The 25,449-nt window shown below is 35.7% G+C and overlaps 1 protein-coding gene across 41 annotated transcripts in view; it reads right to left on the bottom strand.

The window, feature by feature from the left end:
* The window catches only part of fnbp1b (formin binding protein 1b), a 174,279-nt gene that overhangs the window by 102,622 nt on the left and 46,208 nt on the right, over nucleotides 1–25,449 (bottom strand). For 3 of the 41 annotated variants that reach the window (XM_087300604.1, XM_087300608.1, XM_087300614.1), the window contains exon 1: nucleotides 4,316–4,469. The exons of 19 other annotated variants lie outside the window; for them this stretch is intronic. In XM_087300604.1, the coding sequence (XP_087156730.1) occupies nucleotides 4,316–4,372 (57 nt within the window). In that variant the 5' untranslated portion in view covers nucleotides 4,373–4,469. Of the gene's footprint in view, nucleotides 1–4,315; nucleotides 4,474–25,449 lie in introns of those variants that run through there. 19 more of the 41 variants (XM_087300603.1, XM_087300610.1, XM_087300616.1 and 16 more) reach the window with 12 other exon arrangements.

Here is a 25,449-nt window from a genome sequence, read left to right as displayed (position 1 = left end):
TTAGTAAATGTTGAACCACGTCTCGTTATTTTTAACACCAATTTCAACACTTATTAACACATTATCAAAAACACCAGCTGTATTTTATAAACAGCTACTTTTTTATAAATATTTTTTACATTTAATAATGTAACTATACACATTACAATGAATTTAAATCTATAAATATTGTTACCAATGTATTGGAAATACTTGTCTCAGTCTAGATTTTTACAAAAAAACCTTGCTAGTTTTGTTGCACATTTCAGATTACAAATCCACTGGAGGGCGCTGTCTACATTTTCACAAATCTAAAATACATTAATAAAGGCATGACTGTATACTCAATAAATAGCTTTAGCGAAGAAGATGAATAAATTCTGTCATAAAAGTACTGTTTGTTTGTTTGTTTGTGTTAGGAAATACATTAAGGCCCAATCCCAAGTCTACCCCTTACCCCTTCCCCAACACCTCGTGAAGGGGTAGGGGTGGTCCAATTCTCTTTAGCTTAAAGGTGTAGGGGAAAGGGTAAGGGGTACCTTACGAGCTGAGATTTTTCAGGACCACACTCAAAACCAAGGGGTAAGACAATTTCCCAGAATACACTAATCACAATGGCAGTATAGCTGCACCCGAAAGTAAGGAGATCCACAAATTAGTATTTTTTTTAGCATTATTATGAATTTTTACAACAAACAAGCACATGTTTTAATACATTCATAATTAAGTAAATAATAACCATTATTTTAAAGTGTTACCAAACCAAAAATTCCTCACATTTTCCTACTTTTGTCTTCCATAAAAGAAAGAAATAACAGCATTGAGGTTTGGAACAGCGAGGCTATTAAACAATGACTTAATTTTTATTTCTGGTGAGATCTTTCATTAAGGCTATTAAACCAGCAATGGAAGAATATAGCTAAGAAACACACACACACACACACACACACACACACACACACACACACACACACACACACACACACACACCAACACACACTGCCAAAGTCCCCTGTCAGCATCTGGGTAATTCAAATGACCTAATGCGATTATCCAGGCTCATTTAAACACAGATCACCTCCTCATGCACAATACACTGCAGAGACAAGAAACGCCACTTTGAACACAGTAGTTTTAGGAGAGAATCTGCTGCGTGATTGCATATAGTCTTGCGGTTTCGATTACACAGAGATGGCGTATTACGCAATAAACGGATGCACTGGTGTCTAGCATTTTCAGCAAACGCAAACACAGACATTTGAGAGTCCTAACTATGCACAAACCAGTTCAACAAGCGTCTTTGAAGATGAAGCTGTTCATGTGGGCTGCTTTCGCAAATCTTAAGGCCAAAACACTGTGTAAAACCCTCAAACTTGACGTCAACTTGTAGGGACGTCCCCACGTGGAAAACCTGCTCAGAGACGGGCCTAAATAATAGGTTGTTTCACATCTACGAATAGTAAGAATGTACTTTTTGGCACAGTTGGTTTAACATTAAAGGTGACAGATAGGGTTGGCTTCATCCAATTTAGATTTAATTCCTGACTGCAGTTACATATTTAGCTGACATTTGCATGAAAAATAAGGAACACTTCAACGAAATCCACAAAAAAATAATATAAAATGACGAAGCAACAAAATAACTACAACTTTAAAAGAATCTGAAGTATAAATAAAGTTGTAATGAACTATTTTATTAACCAAAAATACGTTACATGCACTCACAAAACTATATCAAATTTGTAAACATTTTAAAAAAAAGCGGTCCTTTAGTTAGTCACTACACTAGTGCTGGTAAACAATACAATACCTAAGTTAGCATAAATGAATGTATGCTAAGGCTGCACAGTATATCATTTCAGCATATATATCACAATTTATGCATCCGTTATAGTCAAATCACATAGATGCAATGTTGAGTTAGGATTATATTTGAGCAAAAGTCAGTTCAGAACACAAGATTTGAGGAATTACTGCAGAGTTCAACAACAACAGAGTGAAATTTTATAATTGAAATGTTTTGAGGCCTGAGAAAGATAAAAGTATTCAGGCACAAGATCCTTAGCCACTTGGAGGTTTAATAAAGATTTGTTGTATTGCATTATATTACTTATAAACAAAATATTCTGCATCCCTAACCCAATACCTAAACTACCTTAAAGGGGTGGTCCACTACAATAGCATTTTAAAAACTTTAGTTAATGTGTAATGTGGCTGTGTGAACATAAACAACATCTCTGAATGTAAGACACTCAAAGTTCAATGCAAAGGTAGACATTGGCTCTTACAGAGCTAGCTTAGCAAAGCCTACAACGAATGAAGTTTAAGGACTACCAAAAAAAACCTCTGGGTTAATGATGTCATAAACCCTTCAGGTTACATCCTGCACAGCGAATGGGCGTGGCCAGAGTCGCTTTAATGTTATAACGGAGACGCTTCTTGGTGATGTGGAGCTGATCTGCAAATCACAGAACATTATGTTAGCTGACCAATCAGAGCCTCTTGAGGGCAGGTCTTCAGCCTTTTCATGTTAGTGGAGTAGCTGTATCAAAGTAGGATATACGAAAAATTTACGCGATTTTCTACAAATAAAGCATGAGCACATATTGCTTTGCACCCCATAAACACAACCACACCATAAAAATACACTCTGGACCACCCCTTTAATAGCTATTAATAAGGAGAAAATTAGGAGTTAAATAATTATTTAAATTTATAATTAGCAAAAGTCATAGTTAATGGTTTGCTAAACGCGAGAAGTGAACGTTAACAAAGCGTGACTATAAATTATAACTATATTACTATAAATTCTTTTTTTTATTACTATAAATTCTTTCCAAATAGTGCTATTCAATCATTTGGGCAAATTGTAGAGACAGTATATCCCAATATATATCGAAAAATAATTGCAATTTCAGATTTTTCCCATATCATGCAGCCCTAATGTATGCTACGCTACATTAGTCAAACTTTCTTTTTTTGTTGTTACCTTACAACATTTGCTAATACATTAGTTAACGACTATAATGTGAATTTACAGTTAACCAAAAAAAATCTGTATTTCTTTCATTTTAACGTTTTATAATACACTTTAAATTACATTAGTTACCTAAGTAGCAATTTTTGTAAACTGCATTATAGTTAAACTAACAATGACAATATTTTTTAAAATCATTTCGTAATGTTGTATTGGTCAATATTATTTCCAAAAATTGACAAAAACTAAGAATTAAAGTATTTTTAAAGTGTATTGTTTAATAAACAGCTACATTTTTATTAAGGATTTTTTTTTTAAATCTAACAATGTAACTATTTTACAATTAAAAATAAATCTATAAATATTGTAACAAACGTATTGAAAATACATGTCAGTCTACATTATTGCAAAAATACACTGCTTTCGGTAAGTTTCGTTGCACATTTCAGATTACAAATCCAAAGGAGGCCGCCATCTACATTTTTGCGAATCTAAAATACACTAATCAAGGCACGTTTTGTTGTAGGATTCAGATACACGTCCATGGGAAGGTGCCGCTTGTTGTACAGATCAGCTGACCAAAACCCAACAATTAATGTTTCCAAAAGCAAACATAAGAGAAAAATGCACTACAACCACATAGCTTTACCTTGATTTTACATTACTTTCTTTTTTGCAGAAGCGTGCTCCACCGCACTCAAACCCAAGCTCTTTGCATGACAAATACAACGTACACAATAAGCTACCAAGAAACTGACCACACTAGAAAAGTAGTGTATATGAAGAGAAATAGGTGAATCACACATATTCGATTATAAATATTATACATGGTTAAGTTGTTTTGTGGTATTTGTTTGGTGTTGTGCAAAGTGAAGTAAACAAAAAGAACCTTTTATTAGATACTAATGCATTCAAAAAATTACTTTTTATTAATTGCTTAAACTACTTAATTAAAATGAGTTGAAAGAACACAATTCTTTAGGTTTTTTTTTGGGGGGGGACAATTGTTTTATGTTAAGTCCACTTAAATTTGTAAAACCTAATCGATTTGTGTTAGGACAACATGAAGGAATTGTGTAGAAGCCAGCAATTTTACAGTGTATGTCTCTGTAAATATCATTAGTGTGAAAAGGAACAAAATTTGTAAGCATCATACAGCCCAGTAACACACATTTTACTTGAAGTCTGCAGTCAAATGTGTGTTAAACTATGTTTCACAGCCTTCACAAAAATGTAAACTGAAGCAAATATTTCCATTGAGCCTGAGCTGTCATTGTTTGTTTCAATATTAAAACCCAAATGTAATGTTTCCTTTTTGATGCAGTAATCCAACACAAAAACATTAGCATATTCATTTACCCTCTGAGTTGACAACATCTTCGTCCACATGTCCCTGAATGATGAAGTGGCCCCCATATCCACTGTGCTTAATCCAGGTTTTACCAACTCGTAAAACCAGAACTGGTTCAGAATCGTCTGTCGGTCAATCCACGTTTGCGATTCTCCAGTCAAAACCAGAGCCCATCCGCCAGTATCCAATGCTAGTTCCAGTATGATAATGGTGGATTATAATCCAGACTCTGTCTTTACCCCACAGATTAAACCCCACAAACCAGCATAAAGCAGAAAAATAATGCACATCTGGAGCTGATCCAATGAGCGTCTGGATGCCAGATTTACAGTAGGGCTTCTGGTATATTCAAGCCAGACATCAGAGCAAATAACACCAGACGAACACAGCACACGAAAACTATACACACTGCCTCATGATCAATTTCATTTAACATTTTTACTAAACGTTACCAAATTGAACATCATAATAATCATAATACTTAAAAATTAGGTATTAAGATTTGGTTCTAATGTGCTTTCAAAACTATTTCCTTTGTAAAAACTAGTGATGTTCTCCAAATCTCTGAATATTTGGAAACGGAAAACTCTACACACACAAAAAAAAACTTTATACATTTGCAACTAAAGCAGCATTTCCATCCCATGTGTTCAATAGAACAATATTGTCAGCTCCTGAAAATTATTTATAAAATAAAAACGGATGTACTACTGTAGCAATTCCATGCAAATTGGATGCGCCAAAAACAGTTGGATGTGCCAAAACGTTCTTCAGTTAAACAAAGAGAAAACTGTCATTGCATTTGGAAACAAAGATGAGGTTCTCAAGGTGAATACGTACCTTGGCTCAAGGGGTCAAACAACAAAAAATAAGGTCAAGAATCTTGGTGCGGCTCTGGAGTCAGATCTGATTTTCAAGTCATGTCAAAGCAGCAAGTAAATCAGCCTACTAGCATCTCAAAAACATTACAAGAATTAGATGCTTTGTTTCCAGTGAGGACATAAAGAAACTTGGTCAAGCCTTTATCAGCAGCAGGGTGGATTACTGTAATGGTCTCCTCACTGGCCTTCCCAAAAAGACAGTCAGAAAATTGCAGCTCATCCAGAACGCTGCTGCCAGGATTCTGACCAGAAACAGAAAATCAAAGCACATCACCTGTCCTCAGGTCTTTACACTGGCTGCCAGTTACATTCAGAATAGACTTTAAAGTATTATCACTGGTCTATAAATCACTAAATGGCCTAGGACCACAATACTGTACATTACAGATATGCTCACTGAATACAAACCAAACAGATCCCTCAGATCATTAGGATCATATAAACTAGAAATTCCAAGAGTTCAGTCAAAGCAGGGTGAATCAGCCTTCAGCTACTGCGCCCCCACTGCTGGAATCAGCTTCCAGAAATGATCAGATGTGCTCCAACATTAGGCACGTTCAAATCAAGACTGAAAAGACATCTGTTTTGCTGTGAGTTAACTGAATGAGCACTGTGCTACAGTCAACAGATCACACTATTGTGTCTTTCTATTCTTTTTCATTCTATTAAAACCTGTTTTAACACATTTTAATCTGTTTTTATCATTTTAACGATAAATTAATTATCATTACTATTATCTTTTTTTTTATCATGATCGGTCAATACTGGCTAAAAATAGCTCGATCGGCTAATCCTGAAAAGTGCCGATCAAAAAAGCTGATCACTTTTATGTAAATTACTCGCACAACTTTTTCACACATGCATACACGGCGCACAGGTAAACAACAGCTGAGTGGAGCTTACCAGTGACAACATGAGTTCTCCCTTCTGGAAGTTTTTCAAAGTGTCCGATAAAGACGTAAAGCTAGCCGTTTGCAATGTATGTTGTGAAGTAATCCCTCGAGGTGGAAGCTAGCAACGGCATTTTAACACCCCTAACATGATTAGGCATCTTAGAACACGTCAAACAACTGCATATGATGGCCTACAGTAGCCTTAAGTTGTCATTTTCTAAAATAAACACTTGGTGCTTCTTCAAGATCTTGACTGTAGCCTATTTCTACAGTTTTGTTCAATATAGGTAATCTAGAGTTAGTTTCATTTCTAAAAATTGTGTAAAATTCACTAGATTATAGATAAAAGATTCCCATTCCCCTGCCATTCTGTGATCGGCAATTGGCAGATCATGATCTTAGGCCGTACTCACACTATGGACAGTTGCCTCGAACCGGGCCAAAGCACGCTTGTTCCCCCTCCCGTCTCCCCCGACGGCCCGCACTCACACTAATCGGGCCTGGGCACGCTTACGTCATCGATGCTGCGCTGTTCAATGAGCGCTCTCGCTCAGCACAGTGGAGATTTCTCTAGTTATATCGTTTCAGTCGGTTTGATATGCAGTCAAATATTTTGCCAAACAGTCCTTAGGGATGCGGTGACACACAGTCAGATATTTCGCCGAACAGATCCGCCACTTTTCACGCTCATAAACAGTCATAAAGCCCTCGTGCTGCAGGAATGAGAAGGTCTGCTGAAGGTGCGCAGCTGTGGTGCAGTGAGGGGTTTGCGTCTTTAATAAACTACGGCAGTTTGCGATCACTGAACAGTTAGAATGATTAATAAATCCATATGAAACAGTCCCTTAAAAGTCACGTCTCGCTTTCATTTTCGGGCTTTGTCACGTTTTGCACTCACACACAAGCGTATCGCGCCAAAGCCCAAGTGAACCATGCTCAGGCACACCTATTCCAACCAGGCCAGGGCTGGCCAAGTGAACCGTGCTTGAGCCTGATTCAGCGCACTCAAACGATCCAGGAAACAGGCCTGAGCACGGTACGGATGGCATAGTGTGAGTACGCCCTTAGTGATCTGTAATCAGCCCCAAAAATGCTTATCGGAGCATCACTACTTTTTGGTCACATCTATAACAAATGTTTATTGATACTTTTCTGATCCCATAACTCTGTGGAATAACAGAGTAGTTGTTAGACTGTTGCAATTTTTTAGTATTGTCAATATGCTCTTGTTTATTTAGGCCTATTATTGTGTGCACAATATTTAAATATTTATAACCACCTCTGAGGATAGTGGGGGTCGTGAGTCACTGGCATTGATATTTTGAGGGTCGTGGGCTGTAAAGTTTGGGAACCCCTGCTCTATTAGATGGCAGTCGAACACACACTCCAGCAGAGGTGATGGAGTCATTATGTCCACTGTAAAACTCCAGCAGTGCCTGCGTTTGCAATAACATCACGATGCACACAGCGAGTTGGCGAGGATTAATGAGGGTCACGAAGGGTCACCAGCTGACCCTGAACACAGACCCAACAGATTGCAGAGCACCTGCATCCGCTCTGAACTCGTTTGGAAGATGGAAACGACAGATCAGAAGGAGGTTGAGCACAAACACACACACACAATTGACTGTAGGCGTCTGAACCACACATGAGTTCGAATCAAAGCTCTGCCAAGTGGTGACTGAGCAACTGGATGGAAATATGGAGAGAATGACTCAAAGAGGAATTTAAAAGACGTCTGATATTCAAAACCCCCCTTTAGGGTCTTTTAGATGTAATATGAAGAGACAGTCACACTTTCATACATGCACACACCTGAAAGGTTAGCTGTCAGTCTTTACTTTCTTTCACAGCTTGAACCGCACAAATCATATGGACTACTTTAATGGAGTCTTTTGTGCTGTCATTTGTTATGAAATGGTCATGTGCATATGCTTAAAGCAGTTATGTAAGAATTTCAATGCATTATTCATGTTTTTATTGTTGAAGTGTGAATAGCTCTTAACGAAACAAATAAAAGACTTCCCCTAACTACGAGTGAAAATGTGTTTACTAACATATGAAGGGGCATTTTTGCTGGGTAAATTTTGATAAAACTCTCTTCTGTTATATGAGCGATAGGAATTAGGAATGCACCGGATTTTCAGATGATGAAAATTACCTGCAGAAAATGCCATTTTCAATTTTTGGCCAAAAGGTGAAGCCAAATAAAGGCTAAAAGCGGGAAAAAATGAAGAAAATGATGCTCTATGAAACCCATTCATTTCAATGGACTAAATAGTTTAGTCAAATTTTAAAATAGCTAAAAATTTTGTGGATAGAGTGTTTCCTCTAGGATTTTTTTCTTGTGCGCTCTCAAATAAACGCTGATGAGTTGTGATTTAGGGCGCTTTTACATATACTTTGCTTCATTTGGTCCGGACCAAGGGCAATAAATGATACATTTAGACTGCGTTGTCGTCAGGGTGGCCAGAGTGAACTTAGTCTCCAGTTTTAAATATCTTTTCAATCAAAATAGCATACTTAGACTGGTTACCTGTTAAGTTTCATATTGAATTTAAAATACTGCTTCCTACCTATAAAGCTTTAAATAATGTTTACATAAAGCTCCTGTTTATCAAACCAACCTTCTGTCTCGCTACAATCCAACCCACTCTTTAAGATCTCCAAACTCAGGGCTTCTGGTAGTACCTAGAATAGCAAAGTCGAGTAAAGGAGGTCGAGCCTTCTCATTTATGGCTCCTAAACTCTGGAATAGCCTTCTTGATAATGTCCGAGGCTCAGACACACTCTCTCAATTCAAAACTAGATTAAAGACCTATCTTTTTAGTAAAGCATACACTCAGTGCATCACTTAGCGGTATGATACATGAATGTGCTCCCCTCAGGTTTTGCATCTCATTTATATGCGCTATGAACTGCATCTACGCTAATTATTCTCTATATTCTCTATTTCCACCTGGGGATACTCATACCGAGGCCCTCAGACTGTGCAGCGCCACGGATTCGATCCAAGACCAGCGACGAGATGATCCCAAGGTTTCCATATCCTGGACCAGGCTGTATCCAGGGCAGCTGCTGTGGTGGTCATGGCAGAGTGGAGAGCTTGAGACTGATTCTTGTGACGCTCCATGGACAGACGAGTCTTTGCTAAAGGTACAGCTTTCCAGCCTCCGGCGCCTAGACTGCAGCTCTGCACAAGACGTTTGGCCATAGGAGAAATGGTCGTGCCCAACTGAGCCTGCTTTCTCTCAATGTTTTTTAATTCTTCACTTTTGCCAATTGGTGAAGTTTTTTCCTCAACGCTGCCGCCACTGGCTTGCATGGTTCGAGATCTGTAGAGTTGCGCATTGATGGATTTGCTCTTCAGTGTTTGGACTCTCAGTAGTGATTATTAAACCACACTGAACTGAGCTGAACTGAACTTAAACTCTGAAAGCTGAACTACACTGTTTCAATTTACTATGATCTTCTATGTGAAGCTGCTTTGACACAATCTACATTTTAAAAATTACAATCTACACTGTAATCATCACTTACATCCATAGTAGGAAAAACAAATGCCATAGAAATCATTGTTTACAGGTTTTCCAACATTCTTCAAAATATGTTATTTTGTGTTCAACAGAACGAATAAAGCTCAAACTGGTTTAGAACAAGTAAAAGGTGGGTAAATGATGACAGAACTTTCATTATTAGGTGAACTATCCCTTTAAATAATGACATAATATTCATTTTAAGGTGCACTGTTCCTTTAAACACACACATGCCCTCTTATGATCAACGTGATGATGTCATCATGGACTCAGCATCAGAAATTAGGTCATGCTCTCCTCTATGTATTGAAAAAACAGATCTTTTTCATGATAATTATTCTCAGTAGAACGCTGCAAATCAGCCTGAAAATAAAGCACACACTTTCACATAAACACAAGCATGAGAAGAGCGGTATGACATATATTCCATCATCCAGAAACACGCACACACACGCCTCCTCTCTCACTATAAATAGGCATTGTGTGCTCTGATGGGACACAGAGAAATCCTAGAGTTCACTCGTCTCTCATGAACTCATTAAATCCGGAGACTCTGAAGAGCAGAGCGCTAGTCAGACACCCAGATCCTGTCTGTAAAAACAACCAATCAGTACAACTGAAAGTGTTAAACTTTGCTGTCTTTAACCATTTTAACCAATGATTTCTGTCCATGAAAGCAGTAAAGTCAATGCTTACACCTGCACATCAACAACTCACACTGTCAGAAATAAAAGTATGCAAGCAGTGCCTGGGGTAGTACCTTTCCAAAAGATACAAATTTGTACCTAAAAGGTCCATATTATTAGCTCAAGGGTACATATTAGTACCTACAAAGTACAAAATAGTTCCTCTTAAAATTTTTGGTGAATAATTATAAAAACCTACTGCCACCTAGCATTTCGGAAGCGTTATTGCAGAGCAACACAAACAGCATGCAGAAGTATAAATGCACAACTAAGCGCAAGGCAGGCGCAATGGATCATGCGGATCACTCGATGCAGAAGTATAAATAAAGGTTGAGTCTGAAACCGCCTACTACTCAGTAAGTACTGCATTTGAATTTAAACATACTACTCGGCCGTTAAAAAAGTATGTTCTATACAGTATGAATGTGAAAAGTATAAATGGGATTCGGACATACTACATCCGTCATTTTGTCATGGTCACGTGAAGTAGTAAGTAGGAAGTCATCTGGGTACTTCTCGTGTACTGATTTTCGAATTCTATGAATTCAGACATACTACCCGGCTCGCATACTGATTTTAGCGTACTGTATAGTATGGAAGTATGCGGTTTCGGACGCAGCCAAAGTCCCTTTAAGACAAGTCATTTCACTCGGCGGCCATCTTTGAAATGCCTCTCGAGCAGTAAGCTCAGGCATTCTGTCTGAATGGGGAAACATCAAATTCTCCAAAACTTCTTGCCAAGCTTACTACTGAATTTCATATTAGGAATCACCAATAAAATTAAACAACAACTTTCTCTTTAGTTTCATTTCTAAGCATTCGAATCACACAAAATCTGCAGAAACTCATGTCTAGCCCCTCCCCCCGGAGAATGATCAGTCTATATCGATGGCTCCTGTATTAGAAGATGGGGCTTCATTCGCCATATGACCGTTACACTTTTCCCAATTTAAAACTATACGAGTGACATGTCTTATGTATTCTATAGTCTTTAGTGTAAATTAGCCTTTAGAACTAGCTAGTAAGTACTCCAGCAACCACATAGCAACCACCTAAATCAACCAAGTCAACTAAAATGAAAAATATCTTGAGGGTTTTGGATGTTCATGTACAAATCAGTAGCGTTTAGGGGCCCAAAAAAGAAACCTTTGAAAATGATACCATTATTGTAAATAACATAGATGTGAAGTACAAAAATGTGATTTTGTGGGGAAAAAAAGTAATGTCATGTGTGTTATTATATATAAAATACACAAACTGTTGGAGTACAGGACCATAAATGTTACAATAACAAATGACATCGCCACCTACTGGCCTGGCATGCACAATACAGCACATTTCTTTCATCTTTGCAGACCTACATGATTACACAGGAATTATTTTCACAAAGTTGTCATTTTGTACACAAACTTTCCAATTTCAGACGTGCAAACGCATCTCAAATCTGTTTTTAATTTTCCCTCCCGCTATGAACTCACCCTCAGCAAACACACACGCTCACACAACATGATTCACTCAGGATCCGCATGAAATCTGGCCTTAATTTAGGCAGCGAGCACGTGCTTTGCTGCCCCAGGGCGCTGCTCCAATTAATCACGATGCTAATGAAGAACGCCACTCATTTATGCACATCACAGTTAGAGATCAAATGCTAAATATATTCGCTTTCTGACCAACACTTTCTGAATTCACAACCCCCACACCACTGACCTCAGATCAGTCTGCTGCTTTAAATTTAGTAGAATATTTAGAAAATAAGATCTGGCTGATCTGATCCCAGACCACTGTTGTCCAATAACTTTCCTAATTAACCAAGCTTGCCTAATTAGCATACTTAATATACTAGTTAAGTCTTTAAACTGCACTAAGCTGAATACTAGAATCTTGCAAATATCTAGTAAAATCTGAGGTACTTTCAACATGGTAAAGAAAAACTAAATAGTTATTAGAAATGAGTTATTAAAACTATTATGTTTAGAAATGTGTTGAAAAAAATCTGTGAAATATTTGAAAAAGAATTCAAGTTTCACAAGAGGGCTGATGATTTTGACTTTAACTGCATACAGGAGCAATATAATTTTGTTTTGTGGACAAACCACGTTCGTCGGCCTGTGTGGTGTGATTTGATTGAGAATGTAAACCTCAGTCTGGATAATAAGCGGATGGTTTTATTGCTGGTCATAAAAGGTTTACTCTGGACTGATATCTCACACTTTAGCACTTACACACACACAGATGCTACTTACACAGATATGAACACTAGTAGGCCAACAGCGTATGTGTGTGTGTGTATGTGTGTGTTTGTAGATGAGGAATGAGGTTGTGTTTGTTAAACACAGGCAGATGTCAGGTCTACAGCCAGATCATTGGCGTAGATTAAGGAAATAGGACAGACAGAAGATTCCAGAAGGTCACCATAGGAACATGAAGCTACTCGGGTCAGAAAGGTCACTAGATGGTCAAATAAAATAAAATGGTACATAATGAAGTTGTTTTAAGATGTAAGATACATTTAAACTGCTTTTTAAAAATATTTTTAGTAGAATGATATAAAATAAAATGCATATGGTGGTTAATTTTAGGACATTTTCATTAAAATGAACTAAAATACATTTGACGTCACTTCAAAGGAAGTAAAAATAAACTAAATATAAATTAAAAATAAAAATAAACCAAATTAAAATAAAAGTGAAGAGTATTTGATCACTTTTAGAATGTTTTTTTTTAAATAAACAAACACTTGGTGGTCACTTAAGTTAAAATAATTGCTGAACTGAAACAGAACTTACTTGTGCATGCGGTTACTTTTAAGAAATCTAAAAATAAAATATAACAATAAAATTAAATTAAATTGAATTTAAAAATTATATATATATATATATATATATATATATATATATATATATATATATATATATATATATATATATATATATATATATATATATATATATATTGGGAATAGTAAAAATAAAATAGAATTCTAAAATAAATTACAAATTAAAAAAATCATTACATTTAATTAAAATATGGTCATTTTAAGAGGTTTAAATATGAACTATAAGTAATATTGAAGTATAAAATAAATAATTCTTTGAATTGTGTACAGAGTTAGTATATATATTTTTTTATTTTTATAAAGTTATCCAAATAAAGTCAAATTAAATTAAACCTCTTTTTTTGCACAAGAATTTTTCAATAAAAAGAACTTAGATATATTTGACGTCACTTATAGGAAAAAAATCAATTAGTTAATAAATAAAATTAATAATAATAATAATAAATAAATAAACAAATAAATAACTGTGTAGAGTATTTGATCACTTTTAGAAATATAAAAATATTAATTAAATATTATAGTTACGCCAGGTTAATTAATTGCTCAAATTAAACAGAAATTAAAGTTATTTGTGAGTACGAGACTACATTTGATAAAAATAAAACAAAATAAAATAAAAATATGGTCATTTTGAGTGGTTGAAATATGAAGAATAAAAGTAATATTGAAGTATAAAATAAGAATTTTTTTTTATTGTGCACAATCGTTTTTATATATTTTTTATATTTTCATAAAGTTATACAAATTAAGTAAAATAAATCATATCTTCTTTTTTTTTTGGCATATGGTGGTCACCGTTAAGAAATTTTCAATAACATAAACTTAAATACATTTGACGTCACTTATAGGAAATAAAAATCAATTAATTAATTTATAAAAATGTATGATGATAATAATAAATAAATAAAAGTGTAGAGTATTTGATCACGTTTAGCAATATAAAAATATTGATTATATAATATTATGGTCTCTTAAGTTAAAATAATTGCTAAAATTAAACATAATTTACAGTTACTTGTGTGTATGTGATAACACGTGTTAAAAATAAAACAAAACAAAACAGTGCCTAAAACCCAAAAAGTTAAGGTAACTCAAACCATGAGGAAACTGATTGTGACAAACCATTGAAGTTCACAAACTAATCCTAATGAGTGCTGTGAACTTAATCTATTTGAGTAAATGAAGCAATTGAGCACAGTAAAACCCAATAAATAAAGAGAACTCGAACCAACTGAGTAGTGTAAAATCCAATGAGTTAAGACAACTCAAACCGTTTGAGGAAACCGACTGCTACAAACCATTTAAGTAAAAAAATAAAATCTATATGAGTGCTGTGAACTTAATCAATTAAATATCTCATTACTTCAACTTAAATGAACTCATTACCTTCAACACTGAGTTCAAAACTCTCTTCAAATGAGTAGAATTAACTTTCACTCATTTCATTTGATAAAGTTGACTGTTAGATTTTACAGTGTATGATGATTACTTCTAGGACGTTATTGAATTACAAATATATATTTTTAATACTATAAATGTATAAAAAAAATGTAAATAAACATGATGATTATTCTCTAATTACTCAGGACAGGAAAAAAAGAAAACAGGAAATGAGTCTTGTTTTAGATCTGTAGTTCCATCACTGACCACCACTAAGCAGCAGAGAGCAACTCTAGTCACACTGAGCAAACCACAAAAAGGTCGACTGACAAACGGTCTTTCTTTTTATCAGAATCTTCAGTCTGTTTGTTGTGAGCTTAAAACTAAATGACCAACAACTGGAAAGTTCCCCAAATCCCAAACACACACACCTCAGTGGCTCTAGCGGTGTTCATGAACAAAATTCCCCAAATGACACTCATACAGAAACCCTGATTCACACACGCAGCTAAAAACAAAAGTGCTTTGAAAAAGCAAAAGAGAAGATGCACACACACACATGATCATGCAAACGCTTTTCATTTCAATTATTCGATGATGACAGTGTGTTTTCTGATATTTGCATGTAGCGTGAGCATGAATGAACTCACTGACATTAAATGAGACGGAGCTCTAGTTAACTTGCTGGTTTTTCTGTCTCTGTGGGATGTTAAAATAACATTCATCAGAATGGTGCTGACCTAAAAGCGGCTGACAGAGGAAGTGGCTTTGAGAAGGTGCAGATGTTCAGCTCTTAACACACGGGGTCACTGTCAGGAGATTATTAGTGCCGTTTGCACCACAAACGTGAGCCATACCTTGAAGAACCTTTTGAGAAGTCAGTCCAGTTAGTTGTGTGGATAAATAATCTACTTAATGGCTTAATTGGATTTAAAAACCTTCATGTAAACACCTCAGTTGATTCGAGATAGGAAGGGGTGATCAATTGAATAAAATAAAATTAAATTGTATGTGTAACGGTCAAAACAGCACGATGGGTTAGTGGTTAGCAGCACTAACCACTTGCCTCATAGCAAAAAGGTTGCTGGTTCGAGTCCTGGCTGGGCCAGTTGCCATTTCTGTGTGGAGTTTGGTGTGAATAAAATAAATTGGCTGTAGCGTTTTGAGTGTGTGTGTGTGGGTGTTTCCCAGTACTGAGTTGCAGCTGGAAGGGCATCCGCTGTGTAAAACATATGCCGGAATAGTTGGTGGTTCATTACACTTATTAATAATACATGAAGTGGTCATTTTAAATTAAAATAAAATCATAAATAAAATAAAAAGGGCATCACGGTGGCACAGTGGGTAGCACAATCGCCTCACAGCAAGAAGGTCACTGTTTCGAGCCTCAGCTGGGTCAGTTGGCATTTCAGTGTGGAGTTTGCATGTTCTCCCCTTGTTTCCTCTGGGTCCTCTGGTTTCCCCCACAAGTCTAAAGACATGCGGTACAGGTGAATTGGGTAAGCCAAATTGTTCGCAGTGTATGTGTGTGAAAGAGAGAGTTTGGTTGTTTCCCAGTGATGGGTTGCAGCTGGAAGGGCATTCGCTGTGTAAAACATATGATAGATAAGTTGGCGGTTCATTCCGCTGTGGCGTCCCCTGATGAATAAAGGGACTAAGCCGAAAAGAAAATGAATTAATTAATGAATAAATGAATAAAATAAAATGTAAAAATATAGCGTGAAGGGTGTATATGATCACTTCTAAAAAGTTCAAATAAAATAAAGTAAAATAAAATAAGGTGGTCATTTTAAAATACAATAAAATAAAATTAAATAAGAAAATTAAATAAATTAAAACATATAATGGAGAGGTGTATATGATCACTTTCAAAAAGTTTAATAAAATAAAATAAAATATATTGATAAGGTAGTCATTTAAAAAAAATAAAAAATAAAAAATAAAATGATAAAATAAAATAAAAAATAGATAAAATAAAATAAAACATATCCAGTGAGGGGTGTATATGATCACTTCTAAAAAGTTAAAATAAAATAAAATTAAATTAAATTAAAAAAAATTATAGAATAAAATAAAAATTGGATAAAATAAAATAAAGTTAAAAATAAATATAAAATAAAATGATAAGGTGGTCATTTTAAAATAAAATAAAATAAAACAGAGTGAGAGGTGTATATGATCACTTCTAAAAAGTAAACTAAACAAGTTAAATTAAACATATAGAGTAAACGGCATTTAACAGTCAAAATTAAATAAAATAAATAAAAAAATACAGAGTGAAAGGTGTATATGATCATGAGAGAGAGAGAGAGAGAGAGAGAGAGAGAGTGAGTCAGAAATAGTGAGAGTAAGCAGTACATAATGATAATTTAAATAAAATAAAATTAATTATTAATCATAAAAATAGGGCGAAGAGTGTATTTGATAGTCACTTCTAAAAAGCTTAAATAAAGTTAGTTTATTTAATAATCTAATTTAAAATACAGCGTTAAGGGTGAATATGACGATCACTACTAAAACATTATATTAAATTAAAATAAACTGAATTAAATTAAATAAAATTTGTCAATTTTAAATTAAATTTAAAAGCTTTATTATAAATTAATTAATTAATGTTATTTCTAACATTTCAGTTTTAATTATTTATTTGTCAAAAACAATAATTATACTCATGAAATTCACCAACAGAATTTTTATTTGAGACATAAAAAGCACATGACTGGATTTGCTCATATTGGTGACATTAAATGCATCTAAATCTTTTATGTATTCTGAATTTGTTCTGGGGTTTTTTAATCGTCATGAGATGTTTTGAAGTTATGCTTATTGTGGAAAATAGAAGCGTCTCTCTCCTCCTTCAATGGCCTCTGTTCATTGTGGCTGGTGCTTGTAGGCGGTTTTGCATTCAGAGAGAAATATTTGTGTGAGATGTTGAGCAGTTTGTGTGCGTTTCTAAGTGTGTGTGTGTGCTTGTGTGAATGCCAGTCCATTGGTGGCTCACACAGGGTCTTTGTGCTGCAGAAAAAAGGCAGAACAGAGATACTGTAACCTCTTAGTCATGATCCACAGACAGGGTCACACACACTCGGATAGTTCCATCACCAACATTAGTGTTACTGGCATGAAAACGTTCAACATGAACTCAAACACCTCTACACACAGTAGCACATCATAGAAAGTCAACTTTCCTGAAACAGCTGATCGTTTAAAAACACCCAGGAAAAAATAATAATCACCACAACCACTACATAAAGCCTTTACCAAAACACAGCTAGCATCATTTATCAGCTATGCTAACAGGAAAACTGCTACTGAGAGACATTGTCGGATGCTGAGAAATAACAAACTCAAAACTTGGTCTCTAAAACTCGAAACTTGGACTTTTAAACTCTAAGCTTATAGACTTAATTGTTATGTGTGTAAAATGAGGTAGCTAATTCGTTGATAATGCTAATTTGAGGGGTTCATTGGTTCATGGTTCGATGGCATGTGGTTGCTAAGGTAATCTAGATATGTTACAGTTTGTTCCTATGCAGTTGCTTGGCCAACCTGAGTGGGATCCCGTGTGGTTGTCATGGTAATCTGAACAATTTATAATGTGTTGTTATGCTGTTGCTGGGTAAAATTAGTGGCTAAAAGTGTATTGTTATGTATAGTTCCTGTGGTAATCTGAACAATCTATAATGCATTGCTTTGCAGTTGCAGGGCAAATATGACTGGCTGTAAGTGCGTTGACGTGGTTTTCGTGGTAATCTGAACAACCTATAATGTGTTGCCATGTAGTTACCGGGACAATCTAAACATTCTAAAATCTGTTGCTATGCAGTTGCCGGGCCAATCTGACTGGCTTATAAAGCATTGCCATGTGGTTGCCGGGACAATCTAAACATTTTAAAATCTGTTGCTATGCAGTTGCCGGGCCAATCTGACTGGCTTATAAAGCATTGCCATGTGGTTTCCGGGACAATCTAAACATTCTAAAATCCGTTGCTATGTAGTTACCGGGACAATCTGAACATTCTAAAATCCGCTGCTACGCAGTTGCGGGGGCCAATCTGACTGGCTTATAATTTGTTGCCATGTGGTTGCCGGGACAATCTAAACATTCTAAAATCTGTTGCTATGCAGTTGCTGGGCCAATCTGACTGGCTTATAAAGCATTGCCATGTGGTTTCCGGGACAATCTAAACATTCTAAAATCCGTTGCTATGTAGTTGCTGGGCCAATCTGAATGGCTTATAAAGCGTTGCCATGTGGTTTCCGGGACAATCTAAACATTCTAAATCTCGTTGCTATGCAGTAGCTAGGCCAATCTGACTGGTTTATAATGCATTGCCACGTAGTTGCTGAGGTAATTTGAACAATTTATAATGCGTTGCTACGCTATTGCTGAGGAAATATGACTGGCTGAAAACCTGTTGTCATGTGGTTGGCTGGTTGCTATGGTAATCTGAACAGTCTATAATGTGTTGCTATGCAGTTGCTGGGGGGAAGTGACTGGCTAATAGTGTGTTGCCTTGTGGTGGCTTGGGTAATCTGAACAATCTATAACATGTTGCCAAGCAGTTGCTGGGCCAATCTGACTGGCTTATAATGAGTTGCCATGTGGTTGCCGAGACAATCTAAACATTTTAAAATTCGTTGCAATGCAACTGCTGGGCCAAAGTGACTGGCTGAAAGTGCGCTGCCATGTGGTTGCCATGGTAATCTGAACAATCTATAATGCGTTGCTATGCAGTTAATGGAATATGACTGGCCATAATTGGTTTGCTATGTTGTTGCTAGGGTAACCTGGACATTCTATAACATGTTGCAATGCAGTTGCTGGTGGAATATGACTGGCTAATAGTGCGTTGATATGTGGTTGCTGGGGTGACCTGAACATTCTATAACACGATGCTATGTAGTTGCTCGGAAAATATAACTGGCTAATACTGGGTTGCTATGTGGTTGGTGGGGTAACCTGAACATTCTTTAATGCATTGCTATGCAGTTGAACAGGTTAAGTGGTTAATGGAGTGCTGTCTGAATGGTTTGCATTGGAGATGGTGTGTTGCTATGAGGTTGCTAGGATGACAGGGATACTTGATGGTGCATTTCTATATATTTGCAGAAATAATTTGAGCGTTTATAAGTGCAGTGCTATGCAGTTGCAGAGGTGACCTTATTGCTAGATAATGCATTGCTGTGTGGTTTGGGGTGATCGTAATGCTTGATAGTCTGCTTTTAGTTCTAATCTGTACCGGGTTGTTGCTTAAGTTTCTCTAACTAGTATGTGAGAGAGATAGAAACAGAAGAGCATGAAGGTGATTTGTATATTTACGCATTTCCTGTTGCATCAGTCTACAAATATAGTTAAATGAAGTGGTTTTGGGTGGAGTCCTGTCTGTCTGTCTGTTTACATCTGTATATAAAGTCCCACTCATGAATTTGAAGCTGGAATTGGAGTCAATTTGACAGGAAAGATGACACATGAACACACACACTCAAGTGTTTTCTCACCCACACACACTCACTTTCAGGCTTTGCTGATGTGTGCCAGAAATTCAAGGGTTCACGCTGACACAGGACATACACCCTGATAACCAAGAACTATGACAAAACTGATGAACAGACTGATTCATCAGGGTCAAAATAACTAATTGGTCATTGTCGAGTCAAGCACTTACTGAAGCATACGTGACAATTTCAGTGCCAAAAAAACTTACATTATCAATCATTGACACACTCTATTAGCAAATATCATGGAGATTTTGCAAAAATGTAGTGCCTTACAATGTTCTAATGTCGAAACTTGTCCAAATATTCCAAATTAAAAAGTAAAACACAAGACATAATTACATAATCAATCAATATGACTAATGCCCAATTGCAGAGATGGGAAGTACAAAGTACAAATACTTTGTTAGTGTACTTTGTGCGGCTTTTTCAACGGTTATCACGCACTGCATGTAGGCTAGTTTATGAAGATTACAATGAGAAAGGCAAGAAGAGGCAGAGGAGACAGTCGGCATGGGGAAATATAACTGTGTTCAAGGTATACCGCAGTTTGGAAAAGTCAAGGTTTTAAAACTGATCAAATTTTCTGTAATACCGTCCCTAAGGTATGTGTAAGATCTCCAGCAGAAAAGATATCCAACGATGCCATTTTAAATTGCAAAGAAATGTGTTTTTAAAATTAATGAAGATAGCAGAAGTCAATGATTAATTTTCATTATTCAGCCTGACATGTTTACTGCTCCAAAATATTTTTTAAAAGTTCTCAAAATACAATATATTGTGTTCAAAAGGGAGGAAAACTTTTAGTTTTTTACCCAGACATTTAAAAAGAAGCTATTTTAGAGCAGTAATCACAGTACTGTGATACCGTGAAACCGTGATATTTTTATCCAAGGTGATCATACTGTCAGAATCTTATACCGGCCCATGCCTAGGAGACAGAGGGAGTCTGTGAATTTAACATGACTGATGCTGCCTTGTTTACACGGTAATAAGACACAATTTGATTGATCAGATCACTTGTAAACAAGAGAGACACTTTCCAGTTCAAAAATATGCCGTTTAAATGCTTAAGGTAAACAGTCTTTGTTTTGTACGTTCGATCATACTGCGCAGGTTTTCTCTGGTCTTTCAATCTAATACAGCAAATAAAAGAGCTTTGATTTGTACATTTAGTACTAAAACAATCACATACTTCATAAAATTTTTATGCATTGAGATTTATTTCCGTTGAGTTCATATTTCCTAATACAGAATGTATGATGTTTTACAGTTTTTTCTTGTTTTTTTATTGCCTATATATGATTTTACATTTAGGCATGTTAATCTACATTTTTTTTTTTTAACAGATGTTTTACAACAACAAAAGTAACTATACTGGGTGATTCATGAATACAAATCTAATATAAAAGATCCTGTATTTATCACATGAATAAAAGATCATGCACATGTAGGTTGTAGTCACGCCAGTGTATATAGATTTTTGCATAGAATAAATATATTAACAGAATTGATGTTTATCCCTTACATACAATATCCACAATACCCTGGGATAAAACTCTTAAATAACAGGTAAGAGCTGCTAACACATAAAGCAGGCAAATACAATAAGTATCTATTTTAGCAGAAGAAAATGTATTTTCAATCTATTCAATACAAAAATATTCAGATGTGAAACTTAAAAAAAATCAATATATTTTTGGAGAGAATTGAGTGTAAAATGTAAGACATTATTTAAAAGATATACAGGCTATGGAATTATTTTAGAGTGTATGAATATAAAGGGCGGCTGTTTTTTTTTTTTATCCAACAGTCGCAAAACTACATGAAAAATGATGTCAGTTTGCATCAGGATGATGATATATAGGCCAAGATTTTAAGCAATGTTGGTGCCATAATGCAGGATGTAATGCTGCTTAGCTACTTTCATAAAATTTAATTCGAGTACAAAAGTGTAATCAGTACTTCAACTTCTACCAGAATCATATTAAACATGAGCATCTGTACTTCTACTTGATTAAAGGATTTGTATACTTTTGCCATCCCTGCCCGATTAATGAAAACTATTAACTAATTTTACCAACATCAAATCCAATTCATTCCTTTATATAAATTTAACTTAAAATTAATACAAAACAAATGTTATTTTTATTATATTAAATATGAAACATTAAATTCATGGAACTGATTAAAGAGATTTAGAATTTAGAAGTGTTTTGTTGAAGAAATAGAATTTTATTAACATTATTTCTATATACATTGTTATCCATTCTTTTTGGGATTTTGTAACTCCTCTGTAACTACACAGCAGGTACACAACATCATAAGAAATTGATATTATGTTAGATTTAGGTTGTGATGTCAGGTGCCCAAAATTCAACCTCTAGCCAGTGTCTAAGAACAACGTTGTTTTGATCTCCAATAATGACGTCAAATAATGTTGATATTTGGTTGATTTTAGGTTGTGGCCAAAATCCAACTTCGAGCCAACATCGTAAACCAATGTCATATTGACGTCAAACACAGACATTTATTCGTCAGGTATGATAACAACCAAATAGCAATCACAATTCAACATCTGATAGACGTCATAGTTGTAACATCCACACAACATCAAGCTGTAACATCATTAGATGTTGATTTTCGGATGGATGTTGGACATTGACACCATCTAGATGTTGAGTTCTGACGTCAACCCAATTTTCATTTCCAAACAAAATGCAACCACCACACAACATTGTGGCACAACATCAATCTGACGTCATATTGACATCCAGTGCCTACTTGGCAGACTGAGGATATACCTACACAAAAAAAGGTCATCCACACTAAAATGAGTGAAAATGCTTTTGTTCATGTGTTTGTTCAATTTCACCTGCAACATATCAATCTGGCATTTATTTACTTTCCATCTCTTTGAATTATCGTGGCAAAATGTCGGGAAAAAAAACAACAGCTCCCAGAAAACATTATGTCCCTTAAAGAGAGGCGAAATGGAGCATGTACAAAATGACATTAATTTTTAATAATGCTTTCAAAACGGACAGCATCCAAAACAGTACAATGTCGTCCACCATATTGAATGCTGAATTGGTCACATGACTGTGCTACATGATTAAAATGTGTCATCGTTTCTGAAAGCCTCCATTTTCACAGTCCACACTGCAATGTCAAAACGCCATTTTCAAATTGATCCACTTTAGACAGCGGTTTTAAAAAGATACACTTTTGTTTCCTAAAAATGCATCTGAATGTGAACAGAAGGGGAAAAATATGCGTTTTTAAACCAGAATGTATTAGTGTGGACATGGGCCTAAAGTTTTAAAATGAATAAAGGCCCAGACATTTTTTTGCTCGTGTTTTTCCTCAACGTTTAACGCCTCACGACAAAATAACGGGCGTCAATGTGATCATGAACACCAACACGCAAAACGCCAGGCGCAAAAGCGTCATTTAAAAAAAAAAACGCCTCATGCTCGTTTTTTTTGTTTTGACATGCCGCATCAAAACCTTCTCCACCAATCAGATTGGCACTTTTGTTCACATGCACGGAGCTGCTGAAGTTACAGTAAACAGCACTTGGAGGCGCTCAAGCGCAAAACTATCATTGCAATATCATCTAACGTCAAGGAGTGATTTTGCACTCTTCTGCTTGACGCCCGGTAAAATCTCTTGGGTTTGAATATGGAAAAACGTCTTTTTTTATTATCAAATAAAAAAATGAGACAACACTTGGCAAGACACAATGCTACAGTAGTCTGGACTGAAACAAAAGTGAACCATTGGGGCTGCACAATATAACATTTCAGCATTGATATCGAAATGTGATCATTCGCAATAGTCACCTCTAAAGCTGCACAATTAATCGTTAAAAGATCGCGATCTCGATTCGACCCCTAGACGATCTTAATCCAGCATTTATACGATTCTGCCAATCATATTTTCAAGTTCAGGAGAGAAGAAAAGGCGCGAGTCTTTTCATTGTTTCACATACGTTGCTCAGTGACATTGACACCTCCAAATGATGTTGAATGAGTCACATACTGTATTTATAAGGTATAATTCACCATATGTTTGTTTTTACCATACCTTTATTTTACATCTACCGAATCATGAGAAAATCGTGATCTTTATTTAAAAGCAAAATAAAAAAATCGTGATTCTCATTTTAGCCAGAATCGTGCAGCTCTGGTCACCTCACAAGATCTGCAGAAGAAATTATACTGTTTGTAATTTTGATAACAATTAATTTGATTAAATTATTATTACAGCAAAGACTTTGCACTTTTTACACGTGATTACTCCATTACTGTACATGAATACTGTTAAACTCTTCAGAAAACCATAAAACACTTTATTTATTTTTACTTTTTCTTCACTCAAAAACTTACTTTTGCTATTTAAAATGATTTGAAACACCACAATTATTAAGTGTTAAGTGTTATATAACATGTAATTATTAAATGTATTCATTCTTTCTAAATAGAGATGGTCAAGTCATGTGGTGAAATTGTAATCTTATCTTAATATATATGGCAGAATAACAAAATAATTGCAGAGCTAGATTTTTCCAGTATCATGCAGCCATATTAACCACGCAAAAAAGTGAAAGACTATATAAAACTGCAACTGACCAATCAGAATCAAGTATTCCAAACCATTTAAAAAGCTTTATACTACGGCAAATGTACTATGCGTATGAGTCGCTGAAGGTGACTTTACTCACACTGCTGAGCATCTTCATCTCCAGCAGCCTCTGCAGATACTCCTGTAAGGGGGTCAGAGGAACAGCGGACGGCGGGTCGGGCTCCTCTAGGAACCAGCGGAGCGAACCCACCGACCGCCGTCTGTTCAAGAAATCAAACAGCTCTTCGTGCATCATCATGAGTGAAATCCACAGCTAATGGTACGGATAGAGAAGCAACAAGAACACTTTTCTATGACGGAGAGAAAAACAAAGTGTCTAAAATGTTGACCAGAATGAAAAGAAATGAGCTTCAGTTCTGAGCCACTGTGGAATGTGTGCGATTACCCATCATGCACCGGGAGATTAGGTGAATGGTGAACTTTGCTTTATGCCGTTTTTGTTATTAAGCCGATTAACGGCTCAAAAGAAACACACAAACATTGCAAAGTTGCATAAAGAATACACTTTCATCCAAACACACACTTACACACACACACACATATACAAATGCATACATACATACACATATATACAGACACACACACACACACCTTCAAAGCTCAGTCCCCAGACTGATTTGTGCAACACAAACACAATGTTCAGTCGCACTCATTGTTATATTTCCAGCTTTCATCCATTTTGTTCTCCAGACGACTGATCCTGTTTTATGATGTTGCATAATACTGTATGAGTCCAGACTTCAGCTCTGAGGATCTCAAAACCGAGACCTTCACAGGTAAT

The sequence above is a fragment of the Danio rerio genome, chromosome 21 (assembly GCF_052040795.2).
Source record: "Danio rerio strain M-AB ecotype USA chromosome 21, GRCz13ab, whole genome shotgun sequence".
Lineage (NCBI taxonomy): Eukaryota > Metazoa > Chordata > Actinopteri > Cypriniformes > Danionidae > Danio > Danio rerio.
This window is presented reverse-complemented; position numbering and strand designations above follow the sequence as displayed.